Here is a 23,098-nt window from a genome sequence, read left to right as displayed (position 1 = left end):
AGTAATTCCTGTGTTTTGTTTTTACTTACATATCCCAGCTTTAGAGCCAGAGAAGCCATCAACCCAGAAGTGCCAATGAGTTAAGAAATAATGGATGAAAATTTGATGAAACTTCCCAAATGTGATGAAAGATAAGATGTAAACATCCAAGAAGCTCAATGAGCTCCAAGTAAGATGAACTCAAAAACCCGCAATGAAACACATTGTAATTAATCTTTCTAAGAGAAAGAGAGAATCTTGAAAGTAGCAAGAGAAAAGCAAATTGTTACATGGAAGAATCCTCAATAAGATTATTAGCAGATTTCTCATCAGAAACTGGAGGCCAGAAGACCATAAACCAATACATTCAAAGTGCTTTTAAAAAGTGGCATTATTGTCCTTCAAAAGTTAGGAAGAAATTAAGACATTCCCAGATAAACAAAAGCTGAAAGAGTTCATGACCACTAGACACATCCTGTAAGAAATGCTCAAGAGAGTCCTACAAGGTGAAAAGACACTGGAAACTAACTTGAATCTGTAGGGAGAAATAAAGATCTGAACACAGGCAATTATAAAAGCTAGCATATCACTGTAGAATGGTTTTAAAGAGCACTTTTTGTTTTCCAATACATTTAAAGAAAAACAAAGCAGTTAATAATACAGTTTCATCCTGTTGTGATCAGAGAAGATACTCTGCAAGACAGCTAGCTTTTAAAATCTTACTTATTAAGACTTACTATTAACAATTATATAGCAACAAATTAGATAATATAGATAAAATGGACAAATTCCTAGAAACACAAAACCTACCAAGACTATATCACAAAGAAATAGAAAATATGAACAGACCTATAACTGATAATGAATCAGCAATAAAAAAATCTCCCAACCACAAACTGTAGACATGATGGCTTCACAGGAGAATTCTACCAAACATTTAAAGAACTAACATCAGTACTTCTCAAACCTTTCTAAAAAACTCAAGAGTAGGGAACACCTCCTAACTCATTCTATGAGGCCAGCATTATCCTGATACCCAAAGCCAGACAGACACTACAAGAACAAAAAAATTTATAGATCAGCATCTCTTATGAACATTAATGCAAAAAATCCTCAACAAAATACTAGCAAATAAAAATCAGCAGCATATTAAAAGGATTGTACACAATGACCAAATAGGATTTATTCCTGGAATGTAAGGATGGTTCAACATAACCAATTGATCAGAATGTAAGGATGGTTCAAACGTAAGAAACTAATGAACGTAAAACACCACATCAACATAATAAAGGAAAAGACCTCACATGAACATTTCAATTGATGCAGAAAAAACATCTGACAAAATTCAACACCTTTTCATGATTAAAAAACCCAACAGACAAGGCATAGAAGGAAACCACCTCAACACAATAAAAAAAAAACTATAGCTGACATGTTTGATGGTGAAATGCTGAAAGCATTTCCTTTAAGATCAGGAACAAGTAAGGATGTCTGTTTTCATCACTTCTATTCAACACAATACTGGAAATTATAGCCACAGCAACTAAGCACAAAAATGAAGGTATCCAAATGGGAAAGAAGTAAAATGATCTCTGTAGATGATATGATCTTATATTTTAAAAACTCTGAAGAGTCCACAAAAAACCTGTTTGAACTAATTAAGTCAGCGAAACAGCAAGATACAAAGTCACCACATAAAAATCAACTGCATTTTTATACACAATTAGAGAACAGCTTGAAAAGGAAATTACAAAAGCAATTCCATGTACAATAACATCAAAAAGAATAAAATACTTAGGAGTTAACCAAGAAGGTGAAAGAAAACTTCATCTTCTTGTACAAAAAAACTACAGTGACTACAAAACATTGTTGAAAGGAATTAAAGAAGACGTAAGTACATGAAAGCATATCTCTTATTCATGAAATGTAAGTCCTAATATTATTAAAATATCAATATTACCCAAAGCAATCTATGGATTCAATGCAATCCCTATCAAAATCCCAATGACTTTTTTTTTTTTTTTGCAGAAATAGAAAAATCCATCCTAATATTCAAAGGATCCCAAATAGGCAAAATAATCTGGGGGGAGGGGCGGTGGGGAAGGAACAAAATTGGAGGGTTCATACTTTGATTTCAAAATTTACTACAAAGCTACAGTAATCAAAACAGTGTGGCATTGGCATAAAGATAGCCATATAGACCAAAGAAAAAGAATAGAGAGCTAATAAAGAAATCCTTGCATACAGTCAAATGATTTTTGACAGGGGTGTCAAGACCATTCAATGGGTGAAGGACAGTCTTTTCAACACATGGTGCTCAGAAAATTGTATCTCCACTTGCAAAAGAATGGGGTCTTTACCTCATACCAAATACAAAAATTAACTCAAAATAGATCTAGGACCTAAATGTAAGACCCAAAAGGATAACACTCTTAGAAGAAAACAGGACAAAACTTCACAACACTGGATTTGGCAATGACTTATTGGATATGATACTAAAGGCTAAAAGCCAGTAAGGGCAGTACTGAGGTCTTCAGCCCAACAGCTTTTGAAGAACACCTTTTGAATTTTGTCAACAATCATGTAAGTGAGCTTAAAAGTGGATCTTTTCTCAGTCAAGTCTTCAGATGAGACCACCTGACCAACACCTTCATTGCAGCCTTTTGAGAGACGGACAGAAGCACATAGTGAAGCCACTCCTGAGTCCCTGTCTCATGGAAATGGCATGAAAATAAGTATCTGTTGTTTTGGGCAAGTGCTTGGGGAAATTTGTTGCTCAGCAATAGAAAACTAATACAACATCCGTCTTACTCCATTTCAGATGCTATAACAAAATACCACAGACTATGTGGCTAAAAAGAACAGGAATTTATTCCTTCTAGTTCTTCAGGCTGGAAGGTTGAGGTCAATGTGCCAGTATGGTCAGGTGAGCACTCTCTTTTAAGCTGCCAACTTCTCGTTTGTATCCTCATATGGTAGAAGGGGCTAGGGATCTCTCTGGAGCTCTTTAATAAGGCACTAATCCAGAGGGTTCTGCCCCATGACCTAATCACTTCCCAAAGGGCCCACCTTCTAGTACCATCATATTGGGCATTATAATTTCAACATATGAGTTTGGGGAAGATAGAAGTATACAGACATAGCATTCTGTCCCTGAGCCCTCCAAATTCAGGTCCTTCTCACATGCAAAATACATTCATTCCATCCCATTCCATTCCAACAAGTTAAAGGTTTCCAAAATACAGTGATGGGACAGACATAGGACAGACATTCCCAAAGGGAGAAACAGAAAAGGATGGAGTGCTGGGTTGCCAGGAAGGACATAGAAAAATCTAGCAAGGCAAATTCAACAAGATCTTAAAGCTCAAGAATAATCCTCTCTGGTTCAATGGACTGCCTTCTGGACCTACTGGAGTGGCAACATCACCCGTACGGCTTGGCAGAGTGCTGCTAATGCCTGGCTCTCTGCTAGGGCACTGCCCACAATGTAGGTCATGGCTTGAGGCAGCTTGCCTTCATGGCCTCTGTTAGAGGCTGTTTATCCTGTTGAAATCCAGGTGGTAGTGGCCCTGATGATCTCTTAGTTACCTCTGAGGCCATTTTTCCCCCTTATCTTGAAGAAGAGTGCATGTTCACAAATAGATCTATGGTACCATACTGTAAAATTCAAGCAGTCTGACAGCCTTCCTTCATTCTGTCCTGTCTCCAACCCCTTCAGTTCAAGCTGGCAGTCTTCCTAAAGGGGTGGTTGATTAGTTCTGTGGTTCATACCCACACTAATCTCCTTATCATACAGTTGATCCCCCACACTCTTACTCTTCTTTTCTGAACACACGTTCCTATTGTTTTGTAACATCGGTAGGCTGAGAATTTTTTAAATCTTCACCTTCTGGTTCCTTTTCGCTTAACAATTCCTTCTTCATTTCTCTCTACTTGTTTTTTACTATAAGCAGTTAGGAGGAATCAAGCTGCTCTTCAACACTTTACAAAGAGACTTTTTCAGCTAAATCTCTAATTTTATCACTCACAAGTTCTACCTTCCATGAAATGCTATAGAACACAAACGCAATACAGCCAAATCCTTTACCATTTTATAGTAAGGATTAAATTTTCTCTATTGGTCAGTAACACGTTCGTTTCTGTCTGAGATCTCATGAAAATCACCCTTAATATTCAGATTCCTACCAACGTCCTATACACAATTAGTTGTGTGTCTTTAAGATGGGAACTTGCTCTACAGCTCCCCTTTTTTCTTTCTGAGTCCTTACCAGAATCATCTTGAGAAGTCCCTTCATGGCAATATCAGCATTTTCTAACATGCACTTCACAACTGTGCCAGACTCTACCAGTTATCCAGTTCCAAAGCCACTTCCACATTTTTAGGTATTAGTTACAATAGCACCCCACACTCGGTACTAAGAGAGTAGTGTCTTAGTTTGTCTTAGTCACTTCCTAACACCATCACATTGATGGTTAGGGTTTCAACATGTGTAGTATTTGGTGGGGACATAAGCAGTCCATAACACCACCTGAACTTCCTTCTCCTCCTCCCACTCTATATTCCCACTCTATTCTTAGGCACTTATCACATATTAGGCACATCATATATTTTACTTATCATTATTTTTTATTTCCACCTACTAGAATATAAGCTATGAAAGAGAAGGATTTTTGTCTCATTTTTTGTTCACTGCTCTATCCCCAGCACACAGTTGAAGCTCAATATATAGTTGTTAAATAAATGAATACACGAACACTGGATTTGCAGGCATGTGATGTATGTTATGGCACCAACTCTCATTAACAAGTGGTTAATTTGTATTAACAAATTGTTAACAAGTGGCTTTTGAGAAGTAATCTCTCTGGATCTTTAAAGTAAGAGTGTTAAAAATCCTAAGGTTAGAAAATTCTATGATTTAAAGATATGTTACATAATCAGAAAATAACAATTACTGTTACACAATAATTACACAACTGCAAGCATTTTTTTTCGCCTGATTATTAGTCATAATGAGAAGAGTACCTATTTAGTATATCCATACCATAGGCAGAAATTTTCAATCATACCTGAGAAGTTAATTTGAGAAGGTAAGTCTGAGACTCATTGGATTCTGAACTGTCAGAGCCTCGGCTACTACAAAAAAAATAACTTTGATATAATAATTATTTTAATTATACTTATAATTATATTTTATATTTACAAGTAACTTATTAATTATATATTATAAATATTAAAACAATAATATTTTGGTGGCATTTTAAATTTTCAACTGTTATTTTTATTAAACTGTTATCTTATTGGAACGGTAGAAATGGTTCTAATTATGTTTGCAGGGGCACCTGGGTGGCTCAGTTGGTTAAGCGTCTGGCTTCCACTCAGGTCATGATCTCATGGTTCGTGAGTTCAAGCCCTGAGTCGGGCTCTGTGCTGACAGCTCAGAGCCTGAGCCTGCTTTGGATTCTGTGTCTCCCTCTCTTTCTGCCCCTCCCCCACTCACGCTCTATCTCTCTCTCCCTCTCTCCTCTACCTATAGTTGGGATTTTCAGTTGAGACTGATAATTTTATATCCTACAGTTATTATTAAGGGCATAGTAAAACACAAGTTATATTACATCCACTATCTTGACTTACCTAGACTCTAGATCCAATGCAATTTCTTTCAGAGAAGTATCTGAATCCTCAAGGACTTTTTCCAAATTTATATGTTTTTCCATCTCTTCCAATTCTTTCAGGCACTGATAGTACTAGGGGAAAATGATAAATTAATTATAAATTAACTTTATTTCCTAATTAAACTAATTGAATATTTATACATACCTGGCACAGCAACTATGAGGACATCAAGTACCAAAAACCCCAAACACTGTTGGGATAGTAAAAGAAAAACACTGCTATGGGCCCTTAGTTAGATTATGTTATCTGATAAAGTGGAGTTTGAAGCATTACCAAATGGACTTTGCTTACCTTGGTTCGGTCTGGGTCACAATAGTCCAAAAGAGAATCACAAAAATGATACCCCATCGACTCCAAGTCTTTTGTGTTGAAATGAGTACCTCGTTTATTACCTAAAACATCAATAAGTTTAACCACCATTTGTCCTTAACAGGCAGGCTTACGTTCTGTGTTTTCACAGAGTATAAATAAAACCTCTGGTCAGATTCCATCTCCTGTCCTTTGGATTTGCTTCTCCAGGGCAAGTCATTTAACAGCTTATTGCTTTCCTTCATTCCCTCTCCACATCTGGATCAAAGCTGACTTAACACATAGTAGGCTATGTTGTAGGGCTGAAGAATATTTAATAAGAACATATGGAATACTTGGTTATCAGTTATAAACATGCTCATAATCACTTAGAGAAAAACTTGGGTAAATATTTTAATGTTTTCATCATCATAGATACCATTATATCAGTTTCAAGGTGCTTTAAAGACCAGAAATACATGTGTGGGTTTCTAGCACTTTCCTTTGAGTCAATAAATTTTCTAAAAACATAACCATTATCTTAATATGGAACATTCTAAGGGTAAACCAAAAGATTTCTTAAATGTAACTACAGAGCACATTTTTAAAAAATATTTATTTTTGAGAGAGAGACAGCACAAGAGGGGGAGGGACACAGATTCTGAAGCAGGCTCCAGGCTCTGAGCTGTCAGCACAGAGCCTGATGCAGGCAAGGTTTGAACTCACTTGAACTCACACAGGATCATGACCTGAGCCAAAGTCAGATGCTTAACTGACTGAGCCACCCAGGTGCCCCCACACACTTTTATTTTTAAAGGAAACAGTGCTTCCATTAAAATATAAATTGACCCCCCCAAGGAGCCCCCAACAAACCCAGTCTATTTTGACTTGCAGATAGCAAATCCACTAAAGACATGTCTATCCTGATGTTTTAAGTATGAACATTGCTTTTTCTTGCAATCAGGAGTCATCTATAAGGACTCTTTCTTAAAAACATAACAAAAACAATAAAAAATTAGTTCATGAAATAACCAATTAGGTATTTTATCTATATGCTAAAACTCCCTTTTCTAAACAAAGGGAAGATGATGAGATGGAGATGCATATAGTGGTAGTTTGTTTATTCATCCCGTTTAGAGAATTGATTGGACACCAGCAAGTTTCTAAGTAGGAAGAAAGTGCTCACTATCAAACTGTCTACACTATTAATCTTACGTTAAAAACGTCTCTTTGGTTTGAAGCTCTGACAGCCATGAATGAGAACACTTGGTCTTACCCAGGGTAGATCCACAAAAAGTAGCCTCCATGGTGAAGCTGTTCTTGATTCCCATTTTCCACATTACCACCCTTCCTGTTCCCTCTTTGCTCTTCTGAACATTAAACTTGCAAGCTGAGAATGAAAACTAAAAATAAGCAAATAAAAATGAGAAAAATGTGTTTTTCTGAGTACAATGTCTTTCTCAGAACTAGGATTGAAAAGGAGGAAGTAGTGCAAAAGCAGTAATTCTCTCTAAAGTTTCACGGGCTTTTATTTCCTAAGGATGACATATTTACATTTCTGAGAACTACAGATTTGAATGCTGGTAATAAATTTTACTTTTAATCTATATAAAACATATACCTTCAAAACCTATTGATTAATTCTTGATACTGTTGGGATAAGATCTTATACTTTAAAAAACTTATAGGAAAGGGCTTAAATATGTTTAGAAATAAAGATTAATGTAGATTAAAAAAATTTTTTTACTGTTTATTTTTGAGAGAGCCAAGAGTGTGAGCAAGGGGAGGGGCAGAGATGGGGGGGTGGGGAGGGGGAGAATCCAAAGCAAGCTCCAGGCTCTGAGCTGTGAGCACAGAGACCGATGTGGGGCTCAAACCCACAAGTCACGAGACCATGACCTGATCCCAAGTCAGAGGCTCAACTGACTGAACCACCGAAGTGTCCCTGATTAATGTAGATTTTTTGAATAGATAAGGATGCTTTATTTTCACAAGATCGATCACTGGAAAGCTGTCCTAAAAGACTGTTATATCTATAAAATGTTTTAGTACAAAAAAAAAAGTTTTCGTAATTTTATTTTTTATTTGTGATAAAAGTGACTTGTGTTTCATTCTGAGTTAAACACATGTAGAGATCTGTGCAAGCACTACTACAATCAGGATATAGGTCAATTCCATCACCTCTAAAATTCTCCCTTGTATCATTCCTTTATAGTCACAAGTATTTAATTTATTCTGAAGCTACAGTAAATGATACCATTTTCAGTTGTGGTTTCCAAGTGTCTGGTGTGAGTCTATAGAAATGTAACTGGTTTTTGTGGGTGGACCTTGTCATGTAGGACATTGCTGAACTCACTTATTCGAGGACTTTTTTTGTGGACTGCTTCGGATTTTCTATGAAGACAACTGTGTCCTCTTTATTACTTGTTCCTTTCCAAAGTGTCTGCCTTTTATTTCTCTCTTGCCTTTCAGCACTTAGAACCTCCAGTATAAGGCTGAATTGAAGGGGTTAAGGCTGGCTTTCCCGGCCCTGTTCCCGACCTTATGAGGAAACTAGACTTTTACCATTAAGGTGGAAGGATAAGGCACATTTTTTCCTTCACATTTCAAATTAAACATTCCCCACAGTTGCTTTTTTATGGTCAATTGAATAAACCAGGCAAAATAAGTAAAAAAGCAGTTTACTGAGATGATCTATTCTGCAGTCTCACATGAGCAACATGTAATAAAAGAAAAGTTAAAAATCTTAAATGGGGGGCACCTGGGTGGCTCAGTAGGTTAAGTGGCCGACTTTGGCTCAGGTCATGATCTCATGGTCCGTGAGTTTGAGCCCCGTGTCGGGCTCTGTGCTGACAACTCACAGCCTGGAGCCTGTTTCAGATTCTATGTCTCCCTCTCTCTGACCCTCCCCATTCATGCTGTCTCTCTCTATCTCAAAAATAAATAAAGGTTAAAAAAGAAAAAAAATCTTAAAAAAAATCTTAAATGGTACTTACTTTATCTGGACAATTTTTGCTCAGCATAAGTGGAAAGATTTGTTGTTGTAAGTATAATGCTTTACATCTATCACTACCGTCACAACCATACATGAAGATGTTCTCTTTCCTACTATGGCCATGAAGGTCACAATATAAAATAACCTCTCGTTTCTCCATTAATCTACCAAGGAAAAAAAAGAACAAAGTTACTAAATTTCACCTCTGCATTTTTCTTCTCTGGGTGGAACTATGGATTTACAAGTCTAATATCCAAATAAACAGAATTTCTTATATCCTTGCTTTCGACTTCTTTCTCTTATCCATACTGCACATTATTGACAATTTTAAAACATCTCTAATAATTTCCTATTAACTATATACATATATAAAATGTGAATGTTTACCTTCCATTATAAGGATAAAATTTACCTTCCACCCAAGACTCTCCAACAGGATCCCTCTGCTTTATTATTCTGGTTTTCCCTTGCACACAGAAAACAGCTCACTCCTAGCTTTGCCCATTAGCTTTCACAGAGATTCTTTCTGACTAGAACATCTTTCTTCATCTCTGTATGTGCAAATACTGCCCCTCAAGGCTGACTTCATGTCTCACTTCCTAATTAGGGTCATAGATTTTTCTTTTTTTTGAATTCCTGTAGCACATAATATTGGTACCATTTACTTGACACTTGCCTTGGAAATTTTTTATATTTTTGATATTTAATCTCCTTATGGGTAAGAAATGCTTCAAATCATCTAGAACAGTGCTATGTACACAAGTACCCAAATATTTGTTAAAAACTGAGTACCAGACAACTTGGTGCTGAAGCCAATTATTATACAACCCTTGATTAAAATGGTAAATATCTGGGGCGCCTAGGTGGTTCAGTCGGTTGAGCATCTGACTTCAGCTCAGGTCATGATCTCGCAGTCCGTGAGTTCGAGCCCTGCATCGGACTCTGTGCTGACAGCTCAGAGCCTGGAGCCTGCTTTGGATTCTGTGTCTCCCTCTCTCTGTGCCCCTCCCTTGCTCACGCTCTGTCTCTCTCTGTCTCAAAAATAAATACAAACATTAAAAAAATGGTAAATATCATTTTGAGAAAAATGGCACTAAAGTTTGAATTTTTTTTCTGGTAAATTTTTAACGAATTACTACACATTTCTTAGGAGCACAATCTTTGGCTTGTAAAACTTGCCATTCAATGAGTATTAAAGCTATAAAAAAATAAGCCCCCTCCAAACTGATGAAAATAACTAATGAAGAGGCATTAAAAAGGTTAAAAAAAAAGTGGTGTTAAGATGGCAGGATGATGGGCATTTTTTGCCTCCTCTCCCCCATATTTCTAAACTTTATATAGTGTTCTATCACTTAAGTAACCAAAATCACGTATACTATTATATCTGGAAGGGTAAGTACCAAAATGTTAGTAATGAATGGTACTTATAGTAATATGAAATATATTACTTTTATAACAAAAATATTAAAACCTAAAATCAAAACATAGCTTATATTAGCAACAATACTCCTTTAAACTATAGTGAAATCCCAAAGTAAAGTCTGTTACATGTATTAATTGGTTGCCCTTTTCTCATTTGGTGCCCAATAAATTCTAATGGAAAATGGAAGACTGACAGAAAGTCACTAAATGATCATTACAAGTTTTTAGATAACAAAGTAGATTATAAAACAAGAATATCAAGTTAGGGCCTTAAATATGAAATACACTAATCATTTTGAAATAAACATTTCCCCAGTTTCAATGACCTTTCAGTTTCTTATATGTAAGTTAAAACAAACTTCTAACTCATTCTCAAAGATATATCATTACTTCCGAAGAGTCTCTCTAAATTTTACATGAATTTAAATCACTTGAGAAACATCTTGGATCTTTTTTCTTACCCACAGGTTAAGACATTCTAAGTAACGTATACTAAAACTACTTTCTCTTATTCTCATATTCTTTAACTATACTAAATCTTAGATATATTTATAGCTGCTTGCCTTCCCACACATATGTGACTTCTTATTCTACTTACCTGCCTATGATCAATTGCGTTGAGGTAGTTTTCCTTCTTGGAAGTCTTTCTGAAACTTACTGAGTAGATTCCTGCCTTAACCTTCTTACAAGGCAACCTGAGAAGAACTAAGACATTTAAAGTATTTTCTACAGAGACAAGCCAAAGGGCCTTGGCCTATAATCCATCTTGTGTTGGACCGGGGACCCTTTATGTCAAAGAGCACTAAGCAGACACTATAGATATTCTAATCAGCATCCTTTCTTATGATTTTTTTTAAAGAAATTCTAGAATAATTTTAGATTACCCAAAATTTGCAAAAACAGTAGTGTTTCCATGTACTCCTCACCCAGTTTCCCCCGTTAACAAATTATTTAACCATGGTACAGTGTTCAAAATGAAGAAACCAACATTGGTATACTACTAGTAACTACACTCCCAACCTTATTTGGATTTCACTGGTTTTGCCACGAATGTCTTTTCTGTCCCAGAATCCAATCAGGGTCATCACATTACTTAGCTCTCTTTTTATTGTTTGTTATCCCCAGGGGAAAAAGGACGTCATAGGTTATTATTTTTTTAATCACTTAATATTTCTCAGATAACTACAGGGAATCCTGGAAACCACATCTGTGAGGGGTATGAAAACAGAGTTTTGAGTCCTTTTGGTGGGGATCTGCACCTTAGTCCCTTTGTGCCTAAGCAGATAAAAGGATTAACACGGAAGTGAAAGCTGATGCTGAACTGAGATAACCGGGGCCATCCTAAGCCTGTCAGCAGCTCTGATGGACTGGAGGTACCCTTGACATCCTCAGCCTTGAAACAGGGTTCTTGTACTTGCACTAGGGGCCCTAGCAAAGTGGGATAAGGATATAAACAGTCTCTGTAATGTACTTATTATTGTAAATATTTGAATAATCCTGAATAGTTTACCAAGAGTTTTTACATCTATATCTGATTCATTATCAATTTTTTCTTTTTATATTTGAGCTAACACTGAAAACACTTAGATCTTTCAATGTTCTGTATTTTATTCTGGGTACTTTTTATAATTTTTTTAAATGTTTAATTGAGCATGAACAGGGTAGGGGCAGAGAGGGAGACACAGAATCTGAAGCAGGCTCCAGGCTCCAAGCTGTCAGCACAGAGCCCCATGCGTGGCTTGAACTCACAGACCGTGAGATCATGACCCGAGCCGAAGTCAGATGCTTAACCGACTGAGCCACCCAGGCTCCCCATCTGGGCACTTTTTAAATAACACTCTCATTTAATCCTCCTGCCTATGAAGTAAGTATTATTATTACCACATCTATATACTTTATAGATGAGAAAACCAAGCTTTAGATTTGTTTTTAAATTGCTCAAGGCCACACAGCAAATGGCATTCCAGGATTCCAATCTGATATTGTAACTCCACTCCACACTCTTAACCAAAAAAGTCAAGAGGCTTTGGACTTGGAATGGGGTTCTCTGACTCCAGTAAATCTTTCTGCTCTAGCACATGCCTATTCCTGATTGTTATTAACTGAATCTATTAAAGAATTCACCCATTCAACAAAAATTTAAATATTATGTGCATTTGCTGCTCTGGATTCTTTGGAAAATTTAAAGCTGTTCATTTCTTTTCCGGGGGAAATAAACACTATTATTCATCAAAATTGCAATAACTATGCAACCTGATAGTCAAAAGAGTACACTTATCATGATGAGCACCAAGTAATGTATAGAAATGTTGAACGACTATATTGTACCCCTAAACTAATATAATATTATATGTTAACTATACTAGAATTAAAATACTTAATAAAAAAAAGGCTCATCAAAGAGCAATGTATGATCAATATAGTGCCAGGAGGCCCTATGACATGTAACTAATTTTCACATGTAAGAGATTCAGGCATCCTGAAGTAAACATCAGTGCTACCTTTAGCAAGAAACCAGATTTGGGATATGCAAATTTAACTATTAGTTTCACAAAGCCACTAAAATGTTCTAGAAATTTATTCATTATTTAAGAAATGCCAGAAAGAAGAGTGGCAAGAGTGGAGAAAAAATTAAGTAGCTATAGTTAAACGATTAAACTATCTTAAGAAGCTAGGGTAAAATGAATGGGATTGTGGTAACCAAATTCTCACTTCCAAGTTTACTAAATAAGCAGAGAGGTAATTTGAGGCTTATCTTACCTGCGGATCATGTTCCGGGTATACCAAACAGAAGGAAATGATTCCTTTAGGACAGATGTATAGTTACGGTTTAAATCTTGTCCAGCTAAGGAACAACGATAATTTCCCACTATCACACCATCTGGATTCAGCATAGGTACCACCTTGAAGATGAAAGTGTCCCGAAGCAACTGTGCATCACTTGAGTCTCCTAAAATATAATCTAGGAAGCCTTTCATGATCCAAGAGCTGTTGGTTTCCCCTGGATGTACCCTTGCAGTCAAAATCACAGCCTTTCGCTTTCTTGAGTCAGCATTCTTCAAAGGAGTAGTGATCGTTAAAACATACACCATGTTTCTAGCAATTGTGTGGCACAGGACACGTATTTTACAAAACTTTGACCGTACTGAGTCATTATTGATACTAGACAAGTATTCTTGCAGGTTGGTGTAAGTATATGGATAGCAGTGAGCAAAGTAGCAGGTATCTTTGTTGTGTGGAAATTGAAATGTCCATGTAAGAGAGAAATAATGGCGCCCCTCTTGTCCCTGGTTGTTCCTATAATATTTGATTTGGTCTCCTATTCTCTGCCAGCCAATATTATGAGCCTTGGCCTCTTTTTCAGAATAAAACAGTGGGCGCATACCCCGATTGTAAAGACTAGCAGGCTTAGTGAAATTGATTATAGTGAATCGGTAGACGATTCCTGCTTGAGTATTAGTGACTTGGAAATAGTACCACTGGGTGTGTTTACTTGTGAAGAGGTCAGGGCGCACAGTCAACTGGTATTCATATTCTGCCCTAATACACAAAAAGGAAAAAAAAACATGTAAAAATGGCATTCAAATTTAAATTACATAAGGAAAATTATTTTACTTTTACCTATTCACTGAGAGCCTTTTTTCCTGAAACTATTTAGGCAGCATCCAACAGCAACTAATTGTAAAAGATAAAAGTTTTGAAATGTTCTTACTGGATATGAAATTGCTTCTGTGCTAATTCTCTAAAGCCTTTTTATTTCTTTGTAATTCAAGAGAGCACATTAAAATGGGCATTTGATAAAAAAAATTCTGTATTTTACCCCGATTACATTTCCTATAAAAGAAATGATTAAAGAGCTCTTAAAACTTAATTAAAGTCCACTGTTTCTTTTTTTTTTTTTACTTCAGATATATATTCCTTTTTCTATTAGATTCAAACTCTAGAGATCTGAAATACTATCATTGGGAAAAGTTTAAAATATATAAATTAATACAACCACATACATTAAAAAATTTGAAAACTCTTTAAGGACTGTTTTTGGTAACTATTTGCATCCCTCGTACTTAATCACTAAGGATACTTAAATAAAGGTAAAAATTTTACTGGCACATTTGTTTTACACACACACACACACACACACACACACACACACACACACACACACAAAATCTTGCTGGGTTATTTGTGACTTTTCTTTGCCAAGTAACCTTCTCTTCTATCAGGACTATGTACTTACTGTGTGTGTGTATGTGTTATAAATAGTGATTGAGAAATAGGTGAAATAAAGGATGCAAAACCAGAGCTGTTGAATCTAGGTCATGGGTGTATGATGATTAATAGAGAACTGTATTATTCTCTGTAAATATTTTCATAGTAAAAATTCTCTTAAAGAATGCTCTTGGATAGCATGCATGTTCCCAAACATATTTTATAGAACACTCATCTCAAACACTATTCCAGTAAAAAATTTGAGAAGCAGTGTGAGTTTATGTGTGTGAGTGTCTGTCTGACAGTTCATACTGGCATATTAAAAATGTACAGTACAGAAATCTGCTAAAGTTCATAGTATTTGAATCCAGAATTTGAACCTTTCATACCCCCTTCACAATCTCTAATTGGCATCTATACTTCAAGGGATTACAGTTCATTAATGAATACTAAAACTTTAACGTACCTAATACAGAAAATAATAAATAGTTGAAGGTCCAGCTCCTCAAATAAAAATAATTAAAACCTACACTTTGACTACCTTCTGTAGATTTCCACTCTCAAACCTTGCTTCAAACATCAAAGTATTGTCATAGTTATCCACAGGTTGCTTCAGGGGTGTTCGGTTGCCCCCTACTCGGGAATACACAAAACAGGGCTCCTTGTAAGCTGATGACAGAAGAAGACCATAAAGGTATCAAGCCATGTCTAAAGTACACAGATTATTCTGCACAGAGTTTGGAGCCACAGTATAACTGAAGTGTCACTAAGGATTTAAAATTTTAAAGTAATTTGACACTAACATACAGATTTGTTGAAGTTAAGAAAGTCTAAGAATTTTCAGACTAGGAAAGCAATGCCTAAAATAAATTCATGTATTTGTTACATTAAAAGTATTTATCCTACTTCTAATTTTTATGAAGTAATTGGTCCTGAACTTTCCCATTCACTATAAATAACTATAAAGCTGGATAAAAAAATATGAGCTGTTTCCATATATTTGGATAACACACAGACTAGAACTATAATAATAGTTGAAAGAAGATAAATGCATGAAGTATGCCCATGTTTAACCCTGGCTTTCTTCCTGGGAATACTTTCTGACTACATCCTAAGAAGGTGGCACTTAAGAATACTCTAACAGTCTTGCTGAGCTGAGGAGGCAAGACAGTTGCTTGGGGCTACGGAAATTTATGAGACAGGACACCAGAGAGATGAAAGCTACATAGATGGAGGGCCTCAAAAGTCTACATGGTGGTTCCCTGGTGGTTCCCTTCATGGCTGAGGGCTTGGCTGTATAAGCCTAAGATAAGACTGAGTAAGATAGGAAAATGTCACTGTGGCGCTGAGATATGCAATTCTAGAATATACTGTAATTCTAACCTATCCGGAATGGAAAGACTTTATGGAGCATCTCAAGCATTCTTTCATGATTCAAGAAAGGGAGCATACTAGGCATACGTACCACATCCAAGGGTAAAGACCAAGACCTAGGACTAACTGAAGGACTAAGACAAAATAAAAATTTTGCCCTTACAAAAGTCTGCCCTTATAAAAAAATAAAACCAAGCCTGAAAGAAGCAAAATGATATGCCAACAATTTAGCTGCCTACCAGAACAAACTGTGGCATAATTTTTAAAAAGAACATAATACAGACTTCTAAAACATATTTTCACAATGTCCTGCATATGATTAGGAAAAAATATGAAACATGAAGAAAAGCAGGAAAAATGTGACCCATGGTCACACACACACACACACGCACACAATTTTCAACAAACCCCAAGATAACTGAGATGTTGGGATTAACAGATGACTCTGAATATATATCTAAAGACTTACAGGAAAAGATAGAGATAACGAACAAACAGATCAAGTAATCTCAAAAAAACCCTGAAAAACTACAAAAAAAGAACCAAATGAAAAGGCTAGAAATAAAAATTACAATAACTGAAGTTAATGATTTATTAGATGGGTTTAAGAAAGATGTTTTGTTATTAGCATACTATCGTAAACCAGATATGAGATTTTGCATTAATAGAGTTCTCAAAGTACAAATATCGATCTTGACTGTTAAGAACACTTTTCCTGAGGCTTAAGAAAAATTGAATACTGCAAAAGACAGATGCGGTAAATTTAAAAACAGATAAATACAATTATCCAGACTCAAGGACAGAGGAAAAAAAAAAAAGATCCAGTGACATGTGGAACATAGCTAGAAATCCAACATATGTGTAATTGGCATTCCAAAGGACAGAAGAGAAAGAATACAGAAAAAATATGTGAATAAATAATGGATGAAAAGTTGTCAAATTTGAAAAAAAAATCCAACTCTATTAACCTATGGATCAAAGAAGTCCAGCAAACTTCAAGCAGGTATCCAAATATAATGGTATCCAAATCTAGGCAGATCATAGTCAAATTGCTGAAAACAGCCAGAGAGAAAAAGACACATTATATATATGTAGGGAACAATGATAAAAATTATGGCTAACTTTTTATTTAAGACAAAAGATGTCACAAGACAATGGAACGTTTTAAAGAAAAAATTTTTAGAAGAAAAAAAAACATGAACCCAGAATTCTATGCACCTTGTTGTTTGGAGATTTCTCTTTCCTATAGCTACAGATCTGAAAACCATTTTGTCCTCTTACTCTTTCAGGCCCAGGACACACAATGATTTTGCTCTCTTGACAGTTTTATGTTGCTTTACCATCCCTTGCGAGTCTCTCTTAAGTCTATCCACACTTTGGTAAGTTATACTTTCATTAAACTTTCTTAAATTACTCCCAGTATGCTATTCAGTTCCTGACAAGACCCTGATTGACTCACCTCAACTATTTTAATATTTTATCAGATCACATTTAAGTTATGTGTGGAAGTTCTAAGGCAGGTTAGCCATGTAAATATTTGAAATTAAAAAAAAATCAGAGATGCTTGTCTTTACTCTGGTTCTTAAAAAATATGTGAGTATATGATTTATAGAATTGCTTACTGTATAGGAAACAATCCTTGTACATTTTTGTTTTGCCAGCCCTTTAAATAAAATACATATGCTTCCTGAAGTTATCTCTAATATATGCTCTAAGATATAGAACTTGGATGGTGAAACTGTGCAGGAATCCCATATTTCCTTACCTGGTGCTTTAGGAGAACACAGTTTGGCATATAGGCTGAGACATCTATGTTTTGTTATTAGCATACTATTGTAAAGCAGATATGAGATTTTGCATTAATAGAGTTCTCAAAGTACAAATATTGATCTTGACTGTTCAGAACACTTTTCCTGAGGTATAATCTTAGATGTTATTTGCAGTGTGGGGTATTTTCCCCTTTTAAAGATGCAATCTCAAGAAATGCATCAAATTGGCATGAAATGAAAATAAAGTCATCTGAAAGATTTCACGAACATGAGCTATCAATAGAGAGGCAACAATAGTTGCAGAATACTCTACTGGATTTCTCTTTGAAAGGTGATGTGAACATAATTCCTTTTAAATATAACTCTCCATTCTAGTGGGCATTATGTTTTTTTTTTAAAGCAACTTTGCATAAACTGCAGTACACCTTCAAGAATATAATTAACACTAAATCCACACTTGAATCAATCTGTAACCAAACATCTTGATGGTGACAGAGACTTCATGGTATTCTGCAGTTTCCATTATAAACAGCAAAACAAATATAATTAAGAGATGAATATAGATACCAAATTATATTTTATAGCAACATGTTTTATTATGTACCCACCATCTTCAGCTAGATAAACTACAGTATCTTCCTTGTAGTTTGGATAAAGGGGTTCTATCTCTAGACCTGTTGGGATGTACACTGGCTCAGGATAAGAAGGAGTCCAATCTGGGGGAAAAAAAAGAGAAAACATTATTTGAATATTACTTCAAAATAAAACAGGAAATGTTTTTAAACTTTATTTATTTTGAAAGAGTGAGTGAGAAGGGGAGAGGCAGAGAGAGAGAGGAAAAGAGAGAGAATTCCAAGCTGATAGTGCAGAGCCTGATGTGGGGCTCGAACTCACGAACTGAGATCACGACCCGAGCCAAAAACAAGTGTCAGATGCTTAACCCACTGGGCCACCCAGATGCCCCAATAAAATAGGAAATTTTTACCATATATTTTCAAATTATTCATTAGTATTTTTACTCTAAAATTTAGTGTTTTATGCAGGGCTAGATTTTACCAACGGTTCATTGGAAGTGATAATGAACACTGCCACACTGTAACAAAACCCATAAATTTCATTTGTACTTTGTTCTAAATTATTTAAGTGAGTAGCTCGTGATTATTTTGTGTCATTAAGGATTTCATACTGAAGATCCCATTTTCTTGAGCATTTGATGACTTTTTGACCCACCTCTGGGAATCCTGCTCTACCTTTTGTTCTCCCTTACCCTGCCTCTTTAGCCTCCTGCTTGACAATGGTTGTCCTCTAAGCTTATACATGTTCAAATTTCTTCTATCTTCTCAAAGGAAGGCTATCCTCGAACCCCCATCTTCTTCTTTAGCTATACCAGCTTTCCTTCTCTTCATTATTTTGAGGACCAAATTTCTTAAAAGTTGTCTAGACCATGCTGTAATGACTTATTTTTGATCAAACTTTTGAACACGACCTATTTGACTGAAAAAAGTACTTCACAGCCCAGCTGCCCTAGTAGTTCCCACTTTTTAGCAGAACAGAATTTGGATGATGCATTCTCCTCCTTTCCTTTTATCTTTAGCTGATATGTGTCAGACATGCATGGCTGTGGAAATATGTATGCTCCAACAGAGGGAGCCATACTCTATGATCCCAAATATATTCATTAGAACAATTTTTTAAAATGTGGTGATGAGAAATAAGTATTGCTTGACGTTTTAAGGATTGTGTACAACTGCTTTAGCAATAGAAGTGTATTTGACATGAATATGGATCAAGTCTAGCTACAGAAAAAGAATAGAACAGAATATTTATGCAAATATGCATGAATACACATAGTAGCATTAACACACAATGAAATAAATTGATAACAAGTCATAAAGAAAATTATAACTAAAGAGTGAGCCTCTCATTATTTGAAAGCCTTAATCAACACAAATCAAATTTAATCATGAACTACTAACATAGCATTGATTCTGACAATTTTGGGGATTTCAACTATTTACTTTTGTGCATGTTTATTGTCAAAAGCTGCATGATTTCTTTAATTCTTAAAGAAACAGATTTCATTAATCTGTTTATACTCTTCTTTAACTATTTACTAATAAATAGTCCTATTTGTAAAGAAGTATGAAACTTTATCACTGGAATTGGATAAAGAACTTATACAATAGGAACAAGTTTGCAGCTTATCAAAGTACCCTTATTGAGAACCATATTTTGAGAATCGGTCTAACCCACTTCAATCTAGCTTTTGCTCTACTCCATGAAAACTGTTTGCATTGTATTTGACAGACTGTTGGATGGATGAATGGATAGTTGAACAACTCTGATGGGATTCTTATGTACGCATCCCTTAAATTCAAATAATGTAATACTGACTTATTGCCATAAATGCTTTCTATCCGACAATACCTTCCCTGCAGAGAAGCTTGCTTGGAGCTAAAATTGTTTAAGCAGAGATATAGGCTGGGAATGGAAGTATTTCCAGATTTTTTGAGAAGTAATCCATTAAAGAATTTCACCTGTGAGGGACTTAAACATCAAATGGATTCCTGATACAGACACTTCTTTACTGCTATTTAGTGGTAACTTTTGCAGGTGTCATTAAGTCAAATAGCCAGGCAAGTTCTATACTCTTTTAGAATCTTCCTATTATCAGAATCTCCTGCCAGACTTTTTGATCTTTTCCATTCAAAACACTACTTAAAGGTGGTGGAATCACTGTCTCAAAGAGATTGTATGTCTGTGCATAACAAATGTTTTGCTTCCCAGTTCTCTTAAAGCTGCAAACTTTTGAGGTACCAAAATAGCACTGCTTCAACAATGGACCAGCATGAAATTGCTAGCATGGTTCCTCTGCCCTTGTGTTCTCTTACAGATCCAGCCCACCCAACACATCCTCAGCAGGAGTCCATCCAAAGCAGTACCACAAGCACGGCAGTGTGCAATCAGCCCTGGCAGGGGCCAGCACCACCCCAAAGTGCCTCCTTCCCTGAGTAAATGGGGAAGAAAATCACACATACCAGTTCAACTGCTGAGGGCAGGTATATGATCTGACTGCAGGTCCCACCCAACAACAAAAGCCTCCCAGGGGACCACACAGTGAGAGTACCCTGCAGGTTGGTGCTATACACCTCTGGAAAACACCTAGTCTGACTCAACTCAAGCCCAATGTAGCCCCAGACTGCTCACTAACAACACAGGGACCAAACCCCATCCACAATAGGGAAAAAAGAACCAATGCAGACTGATGGCAAACATGGCTCAGCCACAACAGTAGGGTGCATGTAACACACATAGGAGACAACTCTGAAGCGCCAGGTTCTGTTGAACAGGGGACAACACACTACAGGCCACTACTTTTAAGAGCAGGAGATGTAGCTGACTTTTCTAACCCATAGAAACAGACACAGAGAGACAAAATCAGGAGACAGAGGAATATCTCTCAAATGAAAGAACAGGGCAAAATCATAGCGAGAGAGCTGAATGAAACAGGTAAGTAATATGTCTGACAGAAAATTTAAAGTAATGGTCATAAAGATACTCACTGGAATTGAGAAAAGAGTGGAAGACCTCAGTGAGACCCTCAACAAAGAGACAGAAAACATGAAAAAGAACCAATGAGAAATGAAGAACTCAATAAGTGAAATTAAAACTATGCTAGATGGCATAAACAGTAGACTAGAGGAAGCAGAAAGATAGATCAGTGACCTGGAAGACAGAGTAATATAGAGTAATAAAGCTGAATGAGAGAAAGAAAAAAGAAAAAGAAAAATTGAAAATAAATTGAGAATTCAGTGACATCATCAAGCATAACATTCATATATAGGGATCCCAGAAGGAAAAGGGAGAGAGAAGGGGGAAGAAATTTTATCTGAAGAAATAATAGCTGAAAACTTCCTGAATCTGGGGAAGGAAACAGGAATTCAGATCCAGGAGGCACAGAGAGATCCCAACAAAATCAATCCAAGGAGTTCCACACCAAAACACATAGGAATTAAAATGGCAAAAAGCAGTGATAAAGAATAATTTTTAAAAGCAGCAAGAGAAAAGAAAACAGTTATAGACAAGGGAAGTCCCATAAAGTTTATATAAAGTTAGCAGCTGATTTTTCAGCAGAAACTTTGCAGACCAGAATGGAATGGCATGATATATTCAAAGTGCTGAAAGAAAAAACTCTGCAATCAAGAGTACTCTATCCAGCAAGTCTATCACTCAGGACAGAAGGAGAGATGAAAGAGTTTCTCAGACAAAAGAAGTTAGAGGAATTCATCACTAAACCAGCCTTACAAGAAATGTTAAAGAGGATTCTTTATGTGAAAAGAAAAGACTGTAGAGGTGCCTGCGTGGCTTAGTTGGCTGAGTGTCCAACTTCGGCTCAGGTCATGATCTTGTGGTTCGTGAGTTTGAGCCCTGCATCAGGCTCTGTGCTGACAGCTCAGAGCCCGAAGCCTGCTTCGGATTCTCTCTCTCTCTCAAAAATAAATAAACATTGGGGCGCCTGGGTGGCGCAGTCGGTTAAGCGTCCGACTTCAGCCAGGTCACGATCTCGCGGTCCGTGAGTTCGAGCCCCGCGTCAGGCTCTGGGCTGATGGCTCGGAGCCTGGAGCCTGTTTCCGATTCTGTGCCTCCCTCTCTCTCTGCCCCTCCCCCGTTCATGCTCTGTCTCTCTCTGTCCCAAAAATAAATAAAAAACGTTGAAAAAAAAATTTAAAAAAAAAAAAAAATAAATAAATAAACATTAAAAAATTAAAAAAAAAAAAAAAAGAAAGAAGAAAAAAGAAAAGACTGTAAGCAAGAGTTAGAAAATATTAGGAAGCACAAAAGCAGTAAGATTAATTATATCTATAAAAATCAGTCAAGGGATTCACAAAATAAAAGGATGTAAAGTATGGTACTATACACCTAAAACTTGGGGCAAGGGGTGAGGTGAAGAGTAAAGAATGAGTTCAAACTTAAGCGACCATAACTTAATATATACTGCTATATGCAGAAGGTGTTGTGTACAAAACTAATGGTAACCATAAATAAAATACTAATAATAGATGCTACACAAAAAGTAAAGAAAAGGAATCCAGGAATATCACTACAGAAAGCCAGAAAATAGTGAGACGAGAGAGCAAGAGAAGGAATAGAGAAGAACTACACAAGCAACTATGAAATGAGTAACAAAATGGTGGTGAATACATACCTATCAATAATTACTTTGAATTTAAATGGAGTAAATGCCTCAATCAAAAGACACAGGATGACAGAATAGATAAAAACGCAAGACCTATCTATACGCTACCTACAAGAGGCTCATTTCAGACCTAAACACAGATTGAATGCAGATTCAGTGCAGATTGAAAGTGAAGGGATGGAGGAAGTTTT

The 23,098-nt window shown here is 36.2% G+C and overlaps 1 protein-coding gene and 1 long non-coding RNA gene across 19 annotated transcripts in view; one reads left to right on the top strand and one right to left on the bottom strand.

The window, feature by feature from the left end:
• The window catches only part of AGBL3 (AGBL carboxypeptidase 3), a 71,201-nt gene that overhangs the window by 32,736 nt on the left and 15,367 nt on the right, over nucleotides 1-23,098 (bottom strand). For 10 of the 17 annotated variants that reach the window (XM_042925403.1, XM_042925407.1, XM_042925396.1 and 7 more), the window contains 8 exons: nucleotides 18,319-18,426; nucleotides 15,098-15,236; nucleotides 13,119-13,898; nucleotides 8,938-9,100; nucleotides 7,218-7,344; nucleotides 5,945-6,045; nucleotides 5,612-5,724; nucleotides 5,047-5,113 (listed from right to left, as the gene is read on the bottom strand). In XM_042925403.1, coding sequence (XP_042781337.1) covers nucleotides 5,047-5,113; nucleotides 5,612-5,724; nucleotides 5,945-6,045; nucleotides 7,218-7,344; nucleotides 8,938-9,100; nucleotides 13,119-13,898; nucleotides 15,098-15,236; nucleotides 18,319-18,426 — 1,598 coding nt within the window. Of the gene's footprint in view, nucleotides 1-5,046; nucleotides 5,114-5,611; nucleotides 5,725-5,944; nucleotides 6,265-7,217; nucleotides 7,345-8,937; nucleotides 9,101-10,957; nucleotides 11,064-13,118; nucleotides 13,899-15,033; nucleotides 15,237-18,318; nucleotides 18,427-23,098 lie in introns of those variants that run through there. The other 7 variants (XM_042925365.1, XM_042925379.1, XR_006198892.1 and 4 more) reach the window with 6 other exon arrangements.
• LOC122211956 lies at nucleotides 95-21,308 on the top strand. 2 transcript variants are annotated; one of them, XR_006198912.1, is made up of 4 exons: nucleotides 95-169; nucleotides 2,801-2,905; nucleotides 17,231-17,320; nucleotides 20,604-21,308. It is a non-coding gene; the product is annotated as an uncharacterized LOC122211956 (long non-coding RNA). The 2 variants fall into 2 exon arrangements; XR_006198913.1 differs by lacking the exon at nucleotides 17,231-17,320.

Source organism: Panthera leo, chromosome A2, assembly GCF_018350215.1.
Source record: "Panthera leo isolate Ple1 chromosome A2, P.leo_Ple1_pat1.1, whole genome shotgun sequence".
Taxonomy (NCBI): Eukaryota; Metazoa; Chordata; class Mammalia; order Carnivora; family Felidae; genus Panthera; species Panthera leo.
This window is presented reverse-complemented; position numbering and strand designations above follow the sequence as displayed.